The 19,267-nt window shown below is 40.2% G+C and overlaps 4 protein-coding genes across 4 annotated transcripts in view; 3 read left to right on the top strand and 1 right to left on the bottom strand.

Annotated features, from left to right (window-relative positions):
- Nucleotides 1–1,651: 1,651 nt before the first annotated feature.
- Nucleotides 1,652–9,782, top strand: LOC134653570 (deoxyribonuclease-2-alpha). The gene is made up of 8 exons (XM_063508960.1): nt 1,652–1,998; nt 2,420–2,594; nt 4,327–4,432; nt 4,756–4,977; nt 5,992–6,217; nt 7,941–8,123; nt 8,628–8,790; nt 9,674–9,782. The coding sequence occupies exons 1-8, from the start codon at nt 1,901–1,903 to the stop codon at nt 9,770–9,772; spliced, it is 1,272 nt and encodes a 423-aa protein (XP_063365030.1). The 5' UTR covers nt 1,652–1,900; the 3' UTR covers nt 9,773–9,782.
- Nucleotides 9,783–11,420: 1,638 nt separating this feature from the next.
- On the top strand, nt 11,421–14,463 carry LOC134653717 (deoxyribonuclease-2-alpha-like). The gene is made up of 3 exons (XM_063509111.1): nt 11,421–11,654; nt 12,321–12,474; nt 14,239–14,463. Exons 1-3 carry the CDS (start codon nt 11,425–11,427, stop codon nt 14,461–14,463), a joined length of 609 nt encoding a protein of 202 aa, XP_063365181.1. The 5' UTR covers nt 11,421–11,424.
- A 306-nt stretch (nt 14,464–14,769) lies between these two features.
- Nucleotides 14,770–15,973, top strand: LOC134653716 (uncharacterized). The gene is made up of 2 exons (XM_063509109.1): nt 14,770–15,257; nt 15,683–15,973. Exons 1-2 carry the CDS (start codon nt 14,770–14,772, stop codon nt 15,966–15,968), a joined length of 774 nt encoding a protein of 257 aa, XP_063365179.1. The 3' UTR covers nt 15,969–15,973.
- Nucleotides 15,974–17,436: 1,463 nt separating this feature from the next.
- The window catches only part of LOC134653610 (uncharacterized), a 76,972-nt gene continuing 75,141 nt past the window's right edge, over nt 17,437–19,267 (bottom strand). The window contains exons 4-6 of the mRNA XM_063509009.1: nt 18,500–18,673; nt 17,959–18,178; nt 17,437–17,721 (exon numbers count right to left, since the gene is read on the bottom strand). Of these exons, the coding sequence (XP_063365079.1) occupies nt 17,502–17,721; nt 17,959–18,178; nt 18,500–18,673 (614 nt within the window). The 3' untranslated portion in view covers nt 17,437–17,501. The remainder of the gene's footprint in view (nt 17,722–17,958; nt 18,179–18,499; nt 18,674–19,267) is intronic.

The raw sequence follows: 19,267 nt of genomic DNA, 5'->3' as shown, positions 1-19,267 counted from the left end.
CTATTGGCTATAATATTCGATCTATGCCCATGTTTCCTGGGACGGCACATAGTTGAATATGGGGTAGCCATAGTGATAATTATAATACATTTCATTAATGCTAGTCTTACTAAAATCTACATACGTTTCTAAAAATGTATTATACTTATCGCCAATTGGCAAACACAACATTAAGTTTAGCTTATTAACTATCGGTGTATCCTTAATTTTTTCTAAATTTACTTCTAATCCTAATTTTGATTAGTTGTTAAGTGAGTAGTCGGTGATGTCAAGTCTGGTGAATAATCATGGACTATGGCTCTTAATTCTAATAACCACTGTTCTTTAGCATACTGTTCTAATAACTCACGATCATTGTCTTTGTTTCTCACTTCACTTTTTGTTATAATGTTTTTCAAGTGGTCTTCCCACATGTCATGATTGTTGTCTTTAGTAATGCAGAATCTCTGTGTGTAATGTTTTCTCATTGCTAACTCCACCCTGGCCAATTCTGCGACGTCATCTGCTGGTGCTGGTTGGGTGATCTGCATGTAGTGTAAGCGTTCTTCTATTTGCGCCTTCAAATCCTGCAGGTCTGCGATGTACTTGGGCTCTAATTGTGGCTCTTCTAACTTGCATGTGATTGATGCGTCTTGAAGTTTTCTGAGTCTTTCTTCGTAGACACGGCGTATCAAGACTGCTCGGTCGTAGAAGTGGTACTGCCGACACGACAACTTGAGCAACTTGTAATGTTCTTCACAATATTTGAATTTCATTGACACATATTTTTTACATGGTTTGTCCCAAGTATAGGCTGAACATATCAGTCCCACAAAATTCCCAAAGTTACCATCTTTTCAAATGCCAAAAACTACCTGCAAGTCGTATCAGGTAACAGTCGTATCAGGTAACAAGTCACTGTGGGATTGATTGATGTTATCGAGGATGCCGACACGTGGCCTAAGGCCTAAGCAGGCCACACTTATGGATCAGAGACTCAGAACAGGGTTCTTGCATCTGTACTGATATGATTGAAGCTTGCCGTGGGTTATGTGATTCTTCCAGTCCAGACGCCATTGGTTATTCTGATTTCGCTCAGCAAGTAAATGGGCCACGTCTACACTTAGCCGTCTTCGTTCGAGTCACGTCCGCACTTCTGTATTCCTCGCAAAAATACATGAAAAATAAAAATTGATACAGAAATTGTAAAGCAACTTAAGCAACAAGTGTCAATACTGTCAATGTCACTGATAGATGTCACTGGAAAAACCGATTATTTTTGAGCTGTCAAGAGCTCATGTCAGAACGTCACTACTAATTTTGACAGCTCCCTTAAAAAAAAGAATGTCTCTGGTTTTTGGCTTCCAATTATTGGGTCGTACATTATTGGGTCGGGCTTTCTCGACCTGTACCAATAATGTTCAGCCCAATAATTGAAAGCCAAGGGACTCAAATTAGTGGACGCGAATTATGGGGTCGTACATTATTGCCCTGTGAAAATAGTGGCTTCGTATTATCGCCCCGGACCAAACTTGCGCGGACCGAGAATGCTCAACCCAGGAATGTACAGCCCAATAATCCGCGTCCATCATGGACGCCAATTATTGGGCTGTACATTCTTGGGTTGAGCATTATTTGGTTGTGTATTAGTGGCTCCCGTGCGTACTGCGTATGCGTCACTTCGCGACACAAAGAAAACAACAACAACCGAAATTTTTATTTTGAATTCAAATTGTTGAACCCTCAATCGGAAAGGAAATCCATGACTTGTTTATAAATTGTTGTGTAAATAAATGCATTGTTTAATAGTTTTATTTGCAACATGTCGCTCGAACTGTAAATGACACACCGATTGTAAAAACATCCTTCTGACCTTTCTGTTACTTCGAGCTTGGATTTCGCGAAATAAACACGCCTCACGATGTACCGCTTATGTTTTATCGTGGTTCTTTTATTTGTGTCTGATTGTGATGGTTCAGCTCAACAATGTAGGAATGATAGGGGTGAACCAGTTGACTGGTAAGTACCTCTATTTATTAAATGAAATTCATTGAAATCCTATGACTATTTTCACTGGATTACTATTTATTGAAATAAAAAACATGTAAATATGTCCTATAAGCTGAGGGAATTTTTTATACTTACTGTGCTCTGTATTTATATAAAGCATGCTTAACTTAAAACAAATATTAAATTAAGTAAGTAATTACAATAAAATTAGATGTTTGTCACAAAAGAAATAAATGTTGAGTCACTTACAATAGCTACAATATTACATTGTCTAGTCACCCATGAATCAAATTTTGCCAAGACAAATGCTATTTTAATTTAATTAAATAAAAATTCAAAATGGAATGGAAGGCCTTTTTATAGGTCTCTGAACTGCTAGAGGATATGGTTATCTGCGTTAATAAAATCAATGACTTGCTTTTGTTCATAGGTTTTACATATACAAGTTACCTAAAGAAAAGAATCATTTAAATCCCCTGGTCCGGAAAGGGGTAGCCTACATGTACCTGACTCCGTCAAAACTGCGCCAAGGTTGGATCATGTCCGACTTGTCCATTGCCAATCCCAACTCCATGTTGGGCAGGACACTGCAGCCCATGTACCTGGTAACAGTTCCTTAGATTAGAACATATCTTTATAAAAATTAGATTTATGTCCATTATTCATTAGGGTTGTATGGTCTGATTATGGTTGCTACAAATACTAGTACTTAATTTATTCACTGGGATTAGGTAACTGAATGGATTATAGCCTCTTGAGACCTTTCATACAAATTGTTATACGGCAATCTATTATGAACTTTTATAGAGTATCTAACTAAGAGTTCCAAATACAAAACAACTGTTTCTGAGCCTGAGCTCAAGTAGAATAAATAAGTAGGTACCTACCTAATTATTTGTAATAATGTCCACAAGTAGTTAAGAACCTACTCCTCTTAGTTTAGTATTTAGTCATCCTTTCCTACTATTAAAAAATTACCTACCACAGTCAACATTAATACATTTTACAGTCATAATTAATTTAATAACCCACTTCAATAGAATTAAGTTCCTCTAGTACCGTAAAACGGAGTGACTAGGAAATTTTGGGGATACTTTGATAGTTTTAAAACTGCCACTAAATTAGCATTATTCGTTATTTTCACTAACTGTTCATGTAACAAGTTAGATTATTATACATTCGTGATTACCTACTATTAAAAATTGCGAATAAACAGAGATGTGAAAAATACTTTAAAAAGTATTTAAATACAAAATGCAAATATTTCCTTGATATACTATTTCAAATGCAAAATAGTTTTTGAATTTATATTTAAAATACAAAATACGAAATAGGTATTTTCAAAATACTTTTTTTAAATACAAATACTTTGCGATAAAAGGTACTCTGAATAGTGAATACCTAGTCTGAATTAAAAAGTATTACTCGGAATTTCCGAGTTGAAAAGACTCTCTTTATTCTTTGAAAACAGTGTGTCAATCAGTCCTCTATCTAAAGTGCAAATTTCTAGTTGTTTGCTCATATTAACCGGAAGGATGGATGATGGATGATGGTTTTTAACGGCCAATTTTTAAAAGCATTAATTTAGATATGTAATGTTTTACAGCTAGTATAGGTAATACCTCTCGTTAGTGTAATGAAAACGTCACGTTTGTGTTTCACCAGGGCAGAAAAGTTTGTTCTCCTCTCATGCCTTGAAACCCTCACAACACTCAACATTCTTCTTTTTTAACCACTCGCTAATTTTGTTGTCATGTGCGACGTTACTAAACATATTCAACAGTTCCATGTTAAAAGAATGAGAGTTTTGCCAGGATTGTAACATCAGAAGAGATTGTAACTCCTACCTAAATTAGCTACTATAAAGTATTTTGTATTTTGAAAATAGAAAATAGGTCCTAAAAACTATTTCAAATAAAATACAAAATAGTTTTCTTCAAAAGGTATTTAAATACAAAATACAAAATAGGTATTTTGCATTTTGTATTTGCATTTTAAATACAAGTATTTCAAATAAGTCACATCTCTGCGAATAAAAATTTGTTACGGCTGAAAAACTGAAATATTAGAGTCGCCCCTGCATTTCAAAGTCACCCTGGTTAACCAGTATATACATTTTTGACCTTAATTACACATTATATTGTGTTAGGTAAGTACGTAATTCCTTCAGTGTTCATATTGTAATACAATTTTATCAATGCTAGCTATTGCATTGCTGGCTATTGTCATTCGTTATCACTAGGGCGTATATAGGCCATTCACTTCTTACAAGCAATATCTAGTTGTAACACTAACCCATTCATATAAAAATCATATGTTGTGTAATTGTTATTGCAGTCAAAGAATACTATGACCGTGTTGTACAATGACCAGCCACCAGCTAATGAGAATGCGCCAGATATTCTGCAAAATGTAGCTGAAATGTATTCAAAACGTAAAAAAGGTAATAATTATAAAAATATATTAAAAACAGCCGGGCTAGCACATGGTTGGCGCGACAGTATCTTGCGGCGAGATAGACTACCCGTCCCTATTTTATTAACATAGTTATAAAAAGACGGGTAGGTAGTCTATCGCGCCGCGAGATACTGTCGCGCCAATCATGTGCTAGGCCTACAGGAAAGAGAGGTTTAATCACAGACTTGGTTTAATTAAACCAAAGTACTTATTTTAACAAAATTAGACCTTTCTCATGGAATAAGAAGTTTTTGAGTTTGCCCGGGAGTTTTAAGTTACAGTCTATAATAGTCTCATAATTGTACGCAGGGCAAATGAAGTTCACGGAACCTTCAGTAAAGAAGTACAAGAAGTTTAAGCTAGGCGACAAGTATTATGACGACTACGACTTGGCCGAGATGTGCAAAATGCACACTAAATTCCTGAAGAATAGGGTCGAGAAAGGCCACACAAAGGGCGTGATTATGGGGGACAAGTTCACCTCGCTGTGGCTGGTGCATTCTGTGCCGAGGTTCCCACCGGTACCTGATGGTGAGTATTACATTAATACATGTTAAGTATACCATTCGTTTGCAAACAAAGAGTGTATAGGTGAACCAGGATCTATTGAGGGTGCGCCATGTTGCGGAATTTCACTGGAACTAATTTTTTCATACTACACTGAATTGTCACCCTATACATGAGAATAACAGCGCCCTCTTGACAATTATCATATATTACTGGTCAGGCTATAGTAACCAAGGCGTATTTGATGGTAGAACATCTGTAAAGTGTTAAAAGACTCTGACAGCTGAAGTGAATGGCGCTTTACTTTATTTTATCCATGGATCAGGCATGACTGGGAAAATGACTGAACGGGATAGTCTTATGTATCTTTCAGTAGGAGTAGCAGCGAAAGCGCTATTATTGTTTGTCCTTGTCACAGTCTAAATTTTTTTTATTCCCCACCATAAATTAGTATGGATTATGGTGGGCAACAAATGAATTCGACCCATCATATTGTCGCATTGGCATTGCCTATGTTTTGTTCCTCACGGACGCACACACGTGCGTAAGGTACACACCTTATACCGCATCTATTAGGATCCTAACATCTATGATTTTATCCGTGGTCTCTGCATACTCCTCCGGGAAATAGGCGTGATTATATTTATGTATGTCTTTGTGGTGGATGAAATGTCAACTTTTGGCAACCAAAGTTACTGCTAAATACATAGAAGGTAGCAATAGAAGTGGTCTACGCGTGCCTCCGTGAGGAACAAAACATATAAATTAGACCAATCCATACTAATTTATGGTGGGGAATAAAGAAAAATGTGAGACTGTGACAAGGACAAACAATAATAGCGCTTTCGCTGCTACTCCTACTGAAAGATACATAAGGCTATCCCGTTCTGTCAGTTATCCCCACCACTCATGCCCGATCCAGTTTAATACTAGATTCATGGCTAAATACGAAGCCGTACAGCGCCATGTAAACCTTGGGAGACTTCATACCATTGTTGCATTTTTTTATTTCCATACATATTTATGTTTTGACTTCAGGTCGCGGCATGAACCTGACCAGCTACAGCTACCCACAAACCGGTATGAAGTATGGACAGTCGATGCTCTGCATGTCGGTGCAAACCGCCACCGTGAACCAGATAGCCACGCAGCTGAAATACAACGAGCCGCTGGTGGTTTACAGCCAAATACCTACGGAATACGAGAATGAGCTGCCGATGTTGGTTGAGGTGGTCAACAATAAGACTGTCGATGCTTCCCCTTGGTAAGTTGCCAACAAAGATTCACTGATTGTATAAGATTTGTTGACGTAAAGCAAGTGTCTGAGACTTACAAATATCGTCACAGCTGAAAAAGATGGCTGTACGGAACCACATTATAAACGTCAACAGTGTCAACACACACGGATCCCTGCAGCGCGCAGCGCCATCTACATTAGCTGCCAAATTCGAAGCACGAATTTGTTTAAGACTAGATATTACAAATCTAGTAGCTTCAATGAATCGGTTCCTTGGATATTCTTGTCACCTTAATTATGACGAACAAGGTCGCGTAACATGTATGTATTGTATACCCATACAACCGTGTTTGTTAGAAAGGCAAACAGCGATTATAGGTTACAAGTTGCAAACCTTTCTCAGACGTACCTACCTATTACACAGCTCGCAAGATGGTGGGCACTGTAGGCATCAGTCCTAAGTTATGGACGCTTGCAACTCCACACACCGGCTTGATACTTTAAGGGCTCATTTAGACGATGCGGGAACTCGCATGCGAGTTTCATTAGGTACATTGCGGATTTTGATCGGTCGGTTGAATTGGACGTAACCAACAGTCCGCAATGTAACTAAAATCGCATGCGAGTTCGCGCGCCGTCTAAATCAGCCCTAACACATTCATTGCCACCCAGCCAAACAAGACATCAGAAAAATTGACATATAAAGCTGTAGTACCACGATCCCGACTATCGTCCGGCCTGGGAAAGAAATCATAAAATACCCGATAGTCGGGTTTTCTGCACTGAATGTGTTAATAAGGATGGCGACAGCCGACTATAGTGAGTGACATGAGTTGCATATGAAGTTATGGGTATTTAGCTAAAAATTTTGCTTCATACAAAATGTAGGCCTTGTTTTTTGTTTGTGTTGTGCTACTAATACGATCTGAAAATACTATGCATATTATGCGTAATACTCTGATTTCCTTTTCCGTTCTTATGATTAGTCATAGTGTGAACAATACTCACAACTCGTGTCGTATTTGGATGCAATGTTCGGTATTTGTTATTCTTTGACTGAATAGTATTAGTAAATAATATAAAATGTACATGTGTATTGAACAAACAACACACAATAAACGTCGGCATGTACCTACATAACATATCGATACAATGAGTAAATAAATAAAATACGGGGTGCTTAGCGAAGTATCACAAGTAATTAACTTAGATTCACGATTATTGATCAGAGACAGGTGACTGTAAAATTGAGTCACTAGGAAATTTTGGTGTTACTTTGATAGTTTCAAAACTGCCACTAAATAAACATTATTCATTATTTTCTTGAACTGTTCGTATAACAAAATTGTTTTTATGAATTGTTTATCTACTACAAAACCCCTTAAACTACAAACTTTAACATTTATTCAGCAAATAGGCCACAAGAGCCCGTACCATGAGTCACTGACAGTGTCAAAACTGACTTACGCTATCGAGAAAGTAATTTACTTTCTATACATCTCGTTTGCACTAATATGTACGAGCGAGATGTATAGAAAGTAAATTACGTTCTCGACGGCGTTTATGTCAGTGCCAAACTGATGGTAGCCGTATAGGGCACCTTTACTCGTCAACATGAAAAAAAAAACAAAAAAAAGCACATCAAAAATTATGTAATTTAAAAATTAAATTTCAAAGTCGCCCCTGATTTTCAGTCACCCCGGTTTACTAGTACTGTTTCCTCCACATAACCCTGGCTATATTTCCCCAGGTACCACATAGAGAGTTTCGAAACCCTAGCTGGACGCAAGTTCCTCTCGTTCGCGAAGAGTGCCATGTTCAACGACGACTTGTACAGTGGGTTAGTGGCCGAGGTTCTGCAGTCAGACCTGCTGGTGGAGTCCTGGACTAATGGGCCTGGCACCTTGGACTCGGAGTGCAATAGGAACTTTCAGTACGTAAAGATCACACTGAAAGTTTTTGGAATGGGCTATTTTAGAGATCAAGCAATAATAATAGTGACTAATATTGGGGCTGCGTGTACATGTTTTGATTCACTTTGTCACTCCGTGGCCGAATGTTCGGTTCTTCTTCCTCGCGTTATCCCGGGGTCCGCTTTGACAACTAATCCCAAGAATTGAAGTAGGCACTAGTTTTTACGAAAGCGACTTCCATCTGACCTTCCAACCCAGATGGGAAAACTAGGCCTTATTGGGATTAGTTCGGTTTCCTCACGATGTTTTCCTTTACCAAAAAGCGACTGGTAAATATCAAATGAGATTTGGTACATAAGTTCCGAAAAACTCATCGGTACGAGCCGGGGTTTGAACCCGCGACCTCCAGATTGAAAGTCACACGCTCTTACCGCTAGGCCACCAGCGCTTCGTATATCGCTATCGTATTTTTATAGTGATATAGCATTTAAATATCAAATAAAAATGTCCATATCCAATTTCAGAGTGCGGAACATAGACCGCCTAAAGTTCCCCCTGGCTCGTATGTCCTTCACATCTCACCACGACCACTCGAAATGGACGGTCGCCGTCGCTCACAAGATGCACAACAGCCAAGACACCAAGGTGGCTGATTACTGGGTCTGCGTTGGAGACATCAATAGGGCGGTAAGTGGACACTAATTTACTCATACTACTTCTTATATTATTCTTAAGCAAAGACACATTGATTGAGTAAGATGTTTTAAAATCGTAAGTGTAAGGCCTGAGTGGACGCTCGAGTTGGGCGTGCAGCGGGGCGGGGCGTGCGGAGTGCATGTTAAACAAATGCAAACGTATAGGAGCGGCCTTAGTGCACGCTGCTCACATCACTTGTGAGCCCGACGCCACGCTGCACGCCCCGCCGAACGCTCCGCTTCGAGTGTCCACTCAGGCCTTACACTAAGACAATTTGGTGCTTCGAATTTGACAGGTAAACGAGATGGCGCTGTACAGCTCCATACATTTTGCGGTAACTCTGATTGTCAAAATTTGACGTTTGACAATTCAGTGACCGCAAAGCAAAACATGGCGCAGTACAGCGCCAACTGTTTTCGATGTCAAACTAAGGGGCACATTTTTTCTTAGACTTTACCGCTCTATTACAATCAATCCTCTTTGTTATTAGGTAAGGAAATTGATGAATAGAGCAAGTAGGTACTCTATAAGCTTGCTTATTTTTCTATGATACGAGTTGGGGTTCGAAACTCACTCGCTTTACCGTCAGTGTAAGGCCTGAGTGGACGCTCGGAGCGGAGCGTTCGGCGGGGCGTGCAGCGTGGCGTCGGGCTCACAAGTGATTTGAGCAGCGTGCACTAAGGCCGCTCCTATACGCTTGCATTTGTTTAACATGCACGCCGCACGCCCCGCCCCGCTGCACGCTCAACTCGAGCGTCCACTCGGGCGGGTCCCTTAGGCGAGATGTTTCATTCCATTTGCTCCCGTGTCCGAGTGTTCTATGTTGTGTGCATTGATCTCCATCCATTTTATTTTCATCTTTATTCATTTTCAGTTACCACAAGAATCCCGGGGCGGCGGGACCGTTTGTACATCGGGACCCATTTTATGGGGAAACTTCGCTCATTTAATTGAGTCGGTCCAATCATGTTGATTCTAATCTATTAGGGCTCATTTAGACGATGCGACAACTCGTATGCGAGTTTCATTACATTGCGGGTTTTGATCGTTTGGTTGAATTGAACGTAACTAAAATCGCATGCGAGTTCGCGCGCCGTCTAATTCAGCCATTAGTTAGGTAATGAATTGAATTCTTTTCTTTATGTCACCCACAAAATAACTCTGTGTAAATCATGTTAATGTGTGCTTTTGAAGTTACCATGTGTTTTTGTCTCAACATAGAGTACAATTAAAACTCTTAATATGATCATATTGACATGACATTACTATGCAAACGGAATAAGTTCAATTACAATTAAGAGTTTTAAGGTAAAATTATTCGAAACATTACTTTGCGCTAAAAAGATGTGTGTTCTTAATATTTCAGTCAGTTCTAGTATTACATGTGTATTGTGGATTTATTTATCGTTTTTTACAGCTAGACTGCGCTCGCTGTAAGTATGTTTTGTTCTAACTTGCCAATTTGACATTGATTTGACAATCTTGTCACCGCGAGATAAGTATTGTATTGTACGTCTATTGTACATAGTTCTTTTGTTAAATTATGTACCTTAGGTATTCCAAATATGTACTAGTTCAATCGTTATTATTTCTCGACAAGGCTCCTTCGAGCCATTTTGAATTTTAGATCTTCTTGATCAACGTTGTGAGTTAGTAGGTATATATGCAATGCAAAGCATATAATTATATGCTTTTATTTTAAGGATTTGCAACCGATCATCTAAAGTTTATTTTTTATTCGGTAGACTAAAATGACATTTCATAGTATGAACATCATGTGTCATTTCATACTATGAAATGTCATTTTAGTCACCGAATAAAAAAATAGACTTTACTCTTGTAAATACTCCAACAATACTTAAGTAAGTAATTGTTAAGTAACCTTTTATTACGCATTTTTTTTTACACAGTACCTACTTAAAAAGTCTATTGACGACGCCTTTACACTGTATGTATTTATGTATTAGTCAATAAGTCTAATGGTTAATTTAAAATATCACATAGATAATAAAATTTTGTACATAGAAATATATTTTTTTTAAATAATATCTTCGTTTTTTTTTACCTTTTTATTCATGTTGCCATATACAGTGTGTAAGTCAAATACGGGCAATAAATTAAACCAGATATAGAATTTACCCGTCTTATCATTAATTAAGATGTTTTTTTAAGTTACACTTAATTATGAATTTATGACCCCGTGATAAATTTTTTCCACATGTACCGAGCAGCAATGTACTGTAAACATTAAGAAACAGAAGATGATAATGACATTACGAGATACGAGCTTTTCATAGTAACTGCCAACAAGCGTTGACAGTTACTTTAAAAAGCTCGTATCCGGTAACGTGTGTGGTGTATTACATTGCGGGCCGAATTATTTTGTATGGTAAAAATTTTCAATGCATTTCTAAGTAAAATCTATCTAAATATACTTTTTAGGTCCTATGCTAACCACCGTTTAAATATTCGCCCGTATTGGATTTACACACTGTATATGGGTAGAATAAAATGCCTAATTTACGAATTCGAAATACGTAAAATTCGATATTGGTACTGGATTTACTACCAGCCATTGCAACGACAAATCTACGTAGGTATATATTATGTAGTGCGATCATTCAAATGCTTTTCGATAAGTTTTTATTGCATGTGATTCAGGTTATTGTTTTATTCCTCTATAAAGTAGAAATTTCAATATGCCCATGTTTCTGGACTATATGTAAAATTGCATTTTGCAAGATGAATTTTATATTAATTTATTTACTCGGAAGTTTATTGGAGTGCTACGGATTTAGGACTGAGAACGGCTACGTAGGTCAACATTGTCGCGATGGATACAAGCCTGTGGCTTGGTAAGAAATAAATTAGGAGATTGTACAACGTAAGCATACAGCAGCATATTATGTACAGTCAGCAGCAATAGTTGCTAAGCGGGCGAGGTGTTCAAAATGATCTTGACGCGACTTTATTGTTAGAGAATAAGAGCGCGTCAAGGTAATTTTGAACACCTCGCCCGCTTAGCGACTTCTGCTGCTGACTGTACAAGCTCCATAAAAGCAGTGTCGTGTCAATCGAACCACCGTATAGAAATTGGAAATGCAGTGGATTGCAAGAGCAGTTATAGTTATGCAGTGGCCTATTAAATCTAGGTACTTATACGAGTTATAGAGGTACCTGTGATCAGGTCAGTCAGGTTTATCACTGGACGCTTAGTTGCATAAGTCTAAGGCAAGTGCTCATAGTTTACCTCTAATGATGATTGATGACCCTTTTACCTTATCGATCTATTTTTTTAGGGTTCCGTACCCAAAGGGTAAACACGGGACCCTATTATTTTAGGGTTCAAAAACGTGATTTTTGACCGAAGTCAAGCAACGTCGGGCGGAGTCAGTACTTGGATGGGTGACCGTTTTAAGTGTTTGACATTCAAGTAAGATCGAATGTGTTATCGAGACGTCGGGCACTGAGATATATACCTATTTTAAATAAAATCGCTTTCGTGTGGTTTCGTGCATTAGGTGGTACATATACAAGCCTCCAACGGGCGTGGTCCACCCAAGCGGACAGAACTTCAGCTTCTTAACGCCCGACACGGAGGGCCGGTGGATACAGTCGCTTTACGGCATCACTGAGGCCGATATGCTGAGTAATACTTTGATGCCCGACTACAAGGTAAAATAGAAAGAAATTAATTAGTGGCTCTACTCTACCATAGAGAAATAAATACATAGATTGCTCACTCCATACATCTGTTTTGGTATCAAAAATACTATTAATTTCAGTGTCTACATCTAGCATCGAGTAGCGGAACTATCAGTACTGCTAATTGACAATAGATGTAGCACCGACCGGAAAGTCTTATGTTGTTGATGTATGGAGTGAGCACTCTTGTCTTACTATATTTCTCTATGACTCTACTGAAAAATAACTATACTCGTACCTACATCCCTTTGGGGATTTATGGTAGCTTAAGAAAAATATAGTATGATATCTACACTGTCAATCGACTCTTGACAAACTATAGCTTAGACCAGCGGTCGGCAACCCGCATACGGCCCGTGAACCTGTCACTTGCGGCCCGCGAGCCTCCCTGGCTATTTTGTATGTAATATTGACAAACGACAATGTCTAGTCCAGTCATAAATATTAACAAAGTGCGACCCGCGTCAACTTCGTTACCTACTATGTGGCCCTTGGCTGCTAAAAGGTTGCCGACCGCTGGCTTAGACAAAGGACAAAGACGCGTAATAGGGAGTGTGTGTGGACTGTAGAGGGCAGTACGGTGACCGTTATTTGCCGCGAAAGCCCCATAGTAATAATATCACTTTTAAGTTTCTATTTAGGTAGACTACAAGATGGCAGACCACTGACAATCCAACCTTTAGACTGAGCCTAGGCCAATTCTTTCATGAAACATATGCTGCCAAAAATACGGGGGTGCGGGGGGACGAGGTGAGCGAATCCCGTGCCGTGATTGGTCCGTTCAAAGACACGGACCAATCACGGCACGGGATTGACTCGAAGATGGAGTAACGCTACCGTATGTGTGGCAGAGGGGGTAGCGCGACTATGCTATGTCTATAGCAGGGATGTTGCGGATGCCGATTTTTTGACATCCGCGGATGCGGATTTTTAAAGGCTCACATCCGCGGATGCGGATGTCAAGATAGGTACATAAAAAACGTCAAATATTACATTTTAGTAATTTTTATTTCAAAAAACCGGCCAAGTGCGAGTCGGACTCGCGTTCCAAGGGTTCCGTACATTAAGTCCAACTCACGCTTGATTGCTAATTTCCAATAGGTTTTTTTGGCTAATGACTAAATTACCTAGCAGTCTAGCACTTACGCCCATGCTAAGACCTTCCTGTACCGGCTTGTTCGACATCCGCATCCGCATAAGCTCCGCATCGATTTGATGCGGATGCGGATGCAGATGCGGATGTTGAAAATAATGCGGAAGTTCCGCGGTTGCGGATGCGGATGTTCGCAACATCCCTGGTCTAGAGGTTGGATTGTCTGTGTGGCAGACCCTCTAACGCAGCGGTCGGCAACTTGCGGCCCGTGAACCTGTCACTTGCGCCCCGCGAGCCTCCCTGGCTATTTTGTATGTAATATTGACAAACGACAATGTCTGATAAAGTCATGAATATTAACAAAGTACGGCCCGCGTCAACTTCGTTAACTACTATGTGGCCCTTGGCTGCTAAAAGGTTGCCGACCGCTGCTCTAACGCAAGGGAGTTCATTCTTTCAATTTATTCAATTTATGCCACAAGCTGGCTTATTTAGGAACCTATGCATCGCAGGTGGCGTGGAAGGATATACAATAACCTACCTAATCTAACTTAGACTTTAGGTACTCGTGTCCGTTTGTCTCGACGGTAGTGAGTTTATACCTGATTAATTATTGTTAATGTTGTCTATGTAATGTACAGCAGCGTTCATTCATGGACCGCGGTAGCAGGGCGACGATCATATTCGAGTCTCGTCACGGCGTGCCCGGGTCTTCGGCGCGCGGGGTCGTGATGGCAGATGAGAATGGCGGGTTTCTGCTGACGCATACCGTGCCCGGGTTTCCGCAGAAATTGAGTAAGTTTGCATATCATAGCCGAAAGACCACAACAACCAGTCGAAGTTCCTGCCCTCATATCATTCTGTGATTTTTCCATCTTGTTCATACAGCCGGCAGATGACCATATACGTAGCTATTCAAGTTTCCTCAGAAATCCAGGTACTAATAGATTATGCCTACTACGAAATAGACGGAGCTAATTAATAAGTTCTTCCGGAAAATGGTGGACCAAAAACGTGTTACAACGTTCGTCAAATCTGGACGTGCCTACACAGATACCTAACTTCTTATTTCACCCAGTTCTATTGTTAAAAATGATACAACGTAGTACATATTATCGATTTCTGTAATTCCCCTTCAATTCACTGCAGAGTAAAAGAAAATAAAACACACAATGCCCTTCATGTCGAAAAATCTTCGTTTGATTGCAGGATCTCTTCCCTTCCCAATCGAGGAGCTGGAAAGCGGACACTTACTAGCTTGCATCTCTCTGGATTTTGGCGCTCTGAACAAGGTCGCTCGAGCCATAAAAGAGGTCGCACCCAACATCACATACTCATACATGCCCGAAACGCTGGCTCATCTACTACCGGAATGGGACTTCAACAGACCTTTGCCGACTCTTTCTCCATTCAGGCTACGGCCATCTATATATTCTCTTATACCAGTGAATATAACTAGTACGGGAGAGATCCCTCTGCCTTTAGAGTCTCCGTTCTACGATAGCAACAGTGGTCCTGTAGAAGCGGTGTTGGTAGCCAGGCCGCCGGGAGTGAAGAGTTGTATCTACTCTACATTTGCGGCGCGGCAACTAGTCATGCTGAATGTGTATGGACATTCGCGAAGCACGTTTCTGACTACGACGTGTAGTCAGAGCTTTGGGTAAGTCTTTGCTATTTACTTACTTTATGTTTTCTAAGGCGGTGGTGGCCGAGAGGATATGACGTCCAACTTTCAATCCGGAGGTCGCGGGTTCAAATCCCGGCTCGTACCAATGAGTTTTTCGGAACTTATGTACGAAATATCATTTGATATTTACCACTAGCTTTTCGGTGAAGGAAAACATCGTGAGGAAACCTGCATACATCTGCGAAGAAATTCAAAGGTGTATGTGAAGTCCCCAATCCGCATTGGGCTAGCGTGGGACTATAGCCCAAGCCCTCTCGCGCATGAGAGGAGGCCTGTGCCCAGCAGTGGGACGCATATGGGCTCACATTATTATTATATGTTTTCTAAGATACAACTAAAGATCGCCATTTGAATTTTAATACATTCATTCGTAGACTACAACTTTGCGCTTCTTTCAGCGTCCGCAACATTGACTCAATCAGCTTTAAATACGAAGGTGTCAACGGGCCTTCGGGCCCTGTCAACTACGTGCCGACGAACAGCACCGACCACACTTGGTTCGCCGTCAGCACGGCAGCACACTATCAGCAAAGAGGCAAGGGTCCGCGGCAGTTCTGGGTGTGCACCAGCCTGGTGGATAAGGAGGATGTTACGGGAGAAGGGGGCTTATTGTTGTGTTTGCAGAATTTTAATTTATGGGTGGCGTTTGATAACTTGAAGCTTGCCGAGCCCTCTTGCGATTAGCGATTAAACTTATCAGGCATTATCGTCCTCTCTAAAAAGGTACCTAGTAGGTGCTAGTAGGTACGAGTATTAATTCGCTGTGTTGTGCCGTTTTCCTTCTATTCGAACACAGTAGGTATATATACTTAATAATACTTATAGGTACTATACTTTTAGAGGTTAAAAGTGGGTACGAGGGTATATTATAATGTTACCTACAGTGTGTTCTAATGTTTATATTATAAATTAAAGTCCTTTTAATAGAAGATTTTTTTAATATACAAACATTATTTACATTAACCATCAGTAGCACTAACGATTAGATAGCATGATTGAGTGAGTAGGTACAATTCAGAACAAAAACTTTATAATTTACGAGACTAAAGACTCCGTATATTCTCATTCAATACATTCATTTCACTGGATAACATAAAATAGTACTGCACTCATTCAAAACCCGAAGAATTCAATCATATAGCACAGTGAGCTTGAGCTATTTACAATTCACAATTTAATATGACGGCTTTTATATTATAAACTAACGATTTTCCATGTTCTTGTTTTTCTGTTACCAAAAGGGGGCTTTTCTTTTACCATAGCGCACATAGCAAAATGTTCGTGATGGATTAGATAATTACTTACTCTAGTGTATTGTATTGTTGTATGAAAATGTTACTTAATATAAAAGCTGTCTAAGTGCTATTTACACCGTTCAGCATGTGTTCGTGTATGACAGACTTTGTTCAGTCAGCATCGTATTAGTTTGAAGGGACTGACCATCCCATACAGTCCAAATGTAATCTGATTTCAAGTCGAAACGCCATCAAAATTAAGTCAGTCCTTTCAGATGAGTTTGGCACTTTCCATCTCTATCCCGTGCCTTCGATGTGGGATAAGGAGGTCGATAAATTAAATTAAAAACTAACGAAAGATACAAATAAATGTACGTATCTTGACGCTTATAGTTAAGTGAGTATATAAACTGAAAACAGATTATTGGAAAACATTTGATTTGGCACCTTCACCTCAATTTAGTTAAGGGAAAACAGTTTTTTAAGTTCAAACGGTTGATAGGTATTTTTACGCGTCATTAGCGTCATTATACTTCGTTATTCATTATGGAACACACCATTAAAATTAAGATTAGGTACAACAATTGTAAATATAATTGTTAAATCAGATTAATGCTTATCATAAATTAATTTAATGTTAGTTATCCCTTGTGTAAAACCTAACTTTACAACTGAAAATTAAGTAATGCCCATTACGGTGAGATTAGAACGAATCCTCATCATATTCTGACATTTCTTGATAATTTGGGTCATATTCAGACTGATTAAATAAATAAAAACAAACACGTCTATCTTGAAAATGACAAAGCTACATTTTTGCCTGTTGCCGCCATTTTTTTGACGTTACACAGCGCTTTTGGTATCTATAGAACACTCGGCACGGCATAATGTCCGCAAAGAATTTAGGTACAACTTAAATCTGTCTATGATACCTATGACTTAAAACCCAATTGGTATTGATAGACCAAGACTAAGAGAAAAGCTAATGCGTGACTCTCAAAGACGGCATCCTAGTGAACCAGGAGTCGTGCTTCATCTTCAGGTAGTAGGCGTCTCTGGGCGCGGGCGTGGTGAGGGCCTCCTCGAGCAGCTTGAGGGCGCTGGTGGGGAGCACCTTGGCGCTGTACTCGGTGGCCTCGCCCGGCATGGTGACCGCGCAGGTGGTGGACGAGCTCACGTCCGAATTCGGAGTGTCTGGCCGGCTTAAAAAAATATAACAGCCTTTGAAGATAGGTACGAGTACTAAACCAAAATACCTGTACTTATAGGCCCATATTTAGTAAGATAATAATACGTATACCTATTATATTTATCATAATTTATACTGTACTGAGCGCTATATGTGACACACATAATTGTCACATTACATGGCGACGTTGCCATTGCTTCTTATTAGCAAATCAGGCATCAAAGTAGGTTAAGTAGGAAACATTTTATACCTAGCCGGCTGGCTCGGAACAGTCAGCTGCGCCGGCGGCGAATATATCTCCGCAGCGGACAAGTCCGGTGCGTGCAGGAGCACCACATGGAGCGCCTGGGCCTTCAGCGAAGCTCTGAGGGCGCGCGCGGCGCCCCACACGCCCCAGCGGGCGGCGGCCGCGCCCGCGCCGCCGTCGTCGCCGCGCGACAGGCTCTCGCAGTCCGTGTCCGATGTCAGGCCTGGAAACGGTCATCATTTTATCGTACTTACAGACAGCAAAAACATGATGATTCATAAACGCCAAATCAGTAATCAATTTTGTTAGTCAGTCAAGTTAAAGAACATACCTAATCTTTTTTTCCAATCAATGATTAGATCTAGGTTGTGAGCTAATAGGCACAATACCGAGTCATCAGATTGTTGGATAGACCAACCGATGTAGAACATATTTATCAACCGATGTTGACCGCCGCAGCAGCGGGCAGTGGCGTGCTGGCGCGAATGTTCGTCCGTCGCACCGCTCACCGAGCACGTTCGCCCGTAGTGTGCCCTCCACTTACCAATGTAGAACAAGCGGCCAGCGTGCGGGTGGTCGACCGCTGCAGCAGCGAGCAGGGGCGCGAAAGTTCGCGCAACGCGCAGCGCGCCGAGCACGTTCGTTCGCAGTGCGCTCTCCCAGCACGAGGAACCGCCGCGTCCGCTGCTGCCCGCCGTGTTGATCACTGCCCATATTCCTGGAATTGACGAACGATACATTTAAATATAAATTGTTATTTAAAAAAAAATATGCATGCATTTTGCATTTATTATTTTAAAGAGTTTGGAAGAGATTAAAGTTTGGTAAAGAACAAAACCAGCAAATTGCCATTTACATTAGCCATTACTATTATATCCTATTCGCTAGGTGGTGCTGCCCTCATTTTGGCAGACTTTCTACGTTAAATCTTATGGAGTAAAATTAGTTCAAGCGGCTGCCGCTAGTACTAATGTCAGACATTCCATAAGATTACCTGTGTGACGATCAGAGCGCCACTTCCCCCTCCACCGAATGCGCACCTTGCCAATATCAGCCATTATTAGACATTAGAAATTTACAAAACTAGCCGTATCAACTTGGATGCAGTTCATTAGATGAATAATAATATAATAATAAGAGTCACACATCATTATTTAGGTTTTAATATTACTTAGTCTTATAAAATTAAGGTGAACTGAACTGTTCTATTTTCGGCCATCCGAGCAAATAAATTGGTCAGGCCTTGGAAAGGTTGGGTTAGGTTAGGCAGTACAACCACGTACGAGAAAGCATAGTACTCCAGTCCAGTACC

This window comes from Cydia amplana, chromosome 13, assembly GCF_948474715.1.
Source record: "Cydia amplana chromosome 13, ilCydAmpl1.1, whole genome shotgun sequence".
Taxonomy (NCBI): Eukaryota; Metazoa; Arthropoda; class Insecta; order Lepidoptera; family Tortricidae; genus Cydia; species Cydia amplana.
This window is presented reverse-complemented; position numbering and strand designations above follow the sequence as displayed.